This window comes from Primulina tabacum, chromosome 17 (genome assembly GCF_025594145.1).
Source record: "Primulina tabacum isolate GXHZ01 chromosome 17, ASM2559414v2, whole genome shotgun sequence".
NCBI lineage: Eukaryota > Viridiplantae > Streptophyta > Magnoliopsida > Lamiales > Gesneriaceae > Primulina > Primulina tabacum.
The window spans coordinates 9198873-9201474 of record NC_134566.1 but is presented as its reverse complement, the minus strand read 5'-3'; the positions used below and the strand labels follow the sequence as shown (position 1 = coordinate 9201474).

The 2602-nt window shown below is 36.2% G+C and overlaps 1 protein-coding gene across 1 annotated transcript; it reads right to left on the bottom strand.

Annotated features, from left to right (window-relative positions):
* On the bottom strand, nucleotides 1–1031 carry LOC142531474 (ethylene-responsive transcription factor 2-like). The gene has a single exon (XM_075637603.1). The coding sequence runs from the start codon at nucleotides 873–875 to the stop codon at nucleotides 156–158; it is 720 nt and encodes a 239-aa protein (XP_075493718.1). The 5' UTR covers nucleotides 876–1031; the 3' UTR covers nucleotides 1–155.
* Between the last annotated feature and the right edge of the window lie 1571 nt (nucleotides 1032–2602).

Below are 2602 nucleotides of genomic sequence, written 5' to 3'. Positions count from 1 at the left end.
AGGACTGAATATTCTTTCGATTTTGTTTTTATTTATCAACACTAAAATTTAGACCAAAAATCTCATTGTTCATCAAGCAAAGACTCGTACACACACACACACCACCTTTTGCGCACATTTTCCATTTACCCCAAACAAGTCCTAACACGATTTCCTCAAGCGACCAATAATTGATCGCCAGGTGGCAGATGCATCATTTGGAAACCCACTTGATAAACATTAGATTGGCTCTCAACCTCCGGCTCGGCTTGCTCAGCCGCCGTATTTTTCATTCTTTTCACCGAGCCAAAATCCAAGCTGGATGAAATCGTCGGAGCCGCTGGCTCCGGTGACCTCCGCTTAGCCGTTATTCGCACCGGATCCGGCTCATTCAAGCTGATCTTGTGCGGAAAATTAAGCAACGCCTTTGCGCCGCGCATTCTGAAAGCCGCTCTGTCGTAAGCCAAAGCCGCTTCCTCAGCCGTTTCGTACGTCCCGAGCCATACCCGCGCGCCGTTTTTAGCTGGATCCCTTATCTCCGCCGCGAATTTCCCCCACGGCCGCTGCCTAACTCCCCTATAGTGCCTCCCTTTCGGCGGCACGGCCACGGGCTCAGCTGCCGAAGCGGAAAATTCCGTTCTCGAAGCAGCCGGGATCATTTCAACCTCCAACTCAAACCTCGGCTCGGGTTTAACGTCGTTAAACGGCTTCCACCCATCGTTAACGGCGTCACGCAAAACCCCGTAAATAACCATGTCTTCAGAGTCATCAACCTTTAACGGCAGGTCACCCCAGGTTTCCGTTAAACATTGAATGAGGCTGCTGAAACTCGAGCTCCGGCAATACAACGGCGGCATGTCCACCGGCGTCAAATCCGTCATTTTTGTCTGGAACATGACGATCTGAATCAGTTTAACAAATGGGTTTTCAGAAATCTTGTAATTTTCTGACTGTATTCAAGATTTATTACAAGAAGTTCAAAAATTATGCAATAAATGAGGGTATATATAGGATTGAAGAGAAGAGATATCCACAGGAAGGTGCATGCACCCGTGCAAATTTTCATTTAATTTGGTGCAATTATTATATAAAATAAAATATATTATTTATCAAATTTAATCCAAGTCGGTTCCAACGAAAGTTCCTCAAGTGGGAGAAAAGTATAAGATCACGTGTTTATTGAAACCAACTTGGAGGTTTTTAGGATAAGAATAATGGTGACACCACCAATGAAATGCCATCAAAATATTTAAAAACTATTAATCAATTTAATATTATATCATAATTCAGAATAAAATGAGAATGTCCAATTTTATATATATTAGTTTTTTTTTTATTTACTAAAAACTGAAAGAATACGTTAAGTCAAAAACTTTTGTGAGATGGTCTCACAGGTCGTATTTTGTGAGACAGATATTTTATTTGGGTTATCCATGAAAAAATATTATTTTTTATGCCAAGAATATTACTTTTTATTGTGAACATCAATAGGATTGACCCGTCTCACAAATAAAAATTTGTGAGACCGTCTCACAAGAAACCTACTCATATGTTAGTGATCTTGTAACTAATACGATACTAAATTCTCATCTTTAGTTTGAGACTCAACTGTAATAAACTGATCCATAAGTTAAGTCACAGAAAAAATCGTGTTTATACATTTGTAATTTAGTTTGAAAAGACTTGTTGGAATTGGTTGGTTTAGATTTTGTTCTTTTGGAGGTAAAATAAAAATAAAAATTTTTATTTCACATTCTTTTTGTGGATCACATTTACTTTTTGGATGGTATCAATTTTAAAAAAAAATTATTTATGGCTTGATTGGGTTTTGGTGTTCTGCAAACTTGAAAATTTATTGATATAGATATATTATTTTTTAAAAAGAATAATTGTAGAATGATATTTAATTTGTCATGACTCATGATTATATATGAAGTGGAATGTTACTTTATTAGTTATTATGTAGCAAACATATGGTCGAGACATTACATGCCATTTGAACTATAAAATTTGTCCAATAGTCGACAAGATACTATATTTTATTTTTTTCTTACTCATTACCTAATAATTTTAATACAAGGGTTCACACGATGCAAAAAAAAAACATAAAATATAGAAATAAATAAAATAAAGGTAGCTTTTTGGTGGAATCCCTTTGTTGTATAAAGATGGTGTATGCTCCACAAACAAACAAATAACATAAAGGCAAGTGGTCGAAAGAGAGTAGAAACATCCTTCAATTTATATAATTAATTGATGATATAAATATAACCCAAAAATAAGGATGAGTCTATGCTATTTTGCAAAAAATTCTCTTTTTTTGAATAATATGTAATATTTAACATTTAATATATATATATATATAGGCTTGTTACTCTCCACCCAAGGGGTGCAGGGTTTTCGTGGGCGCTAGCTGTGCAGCCTTCTTTTAATTTTTTTTTAAATTTAAAAACAAAAATCAACAAAATAGGCTTTTAATTTACGCACAAAACCCTCCACCTACCACCTTCACGAACCAGAACAAAATGAAAGAAACACACCACACGGTCGGGAGCTTCAAGTGATCGCAATTCTGGAGATCTCGTGCAGGTTTTTTCCGGGCACCTCAAATCAGAAGGTAAAT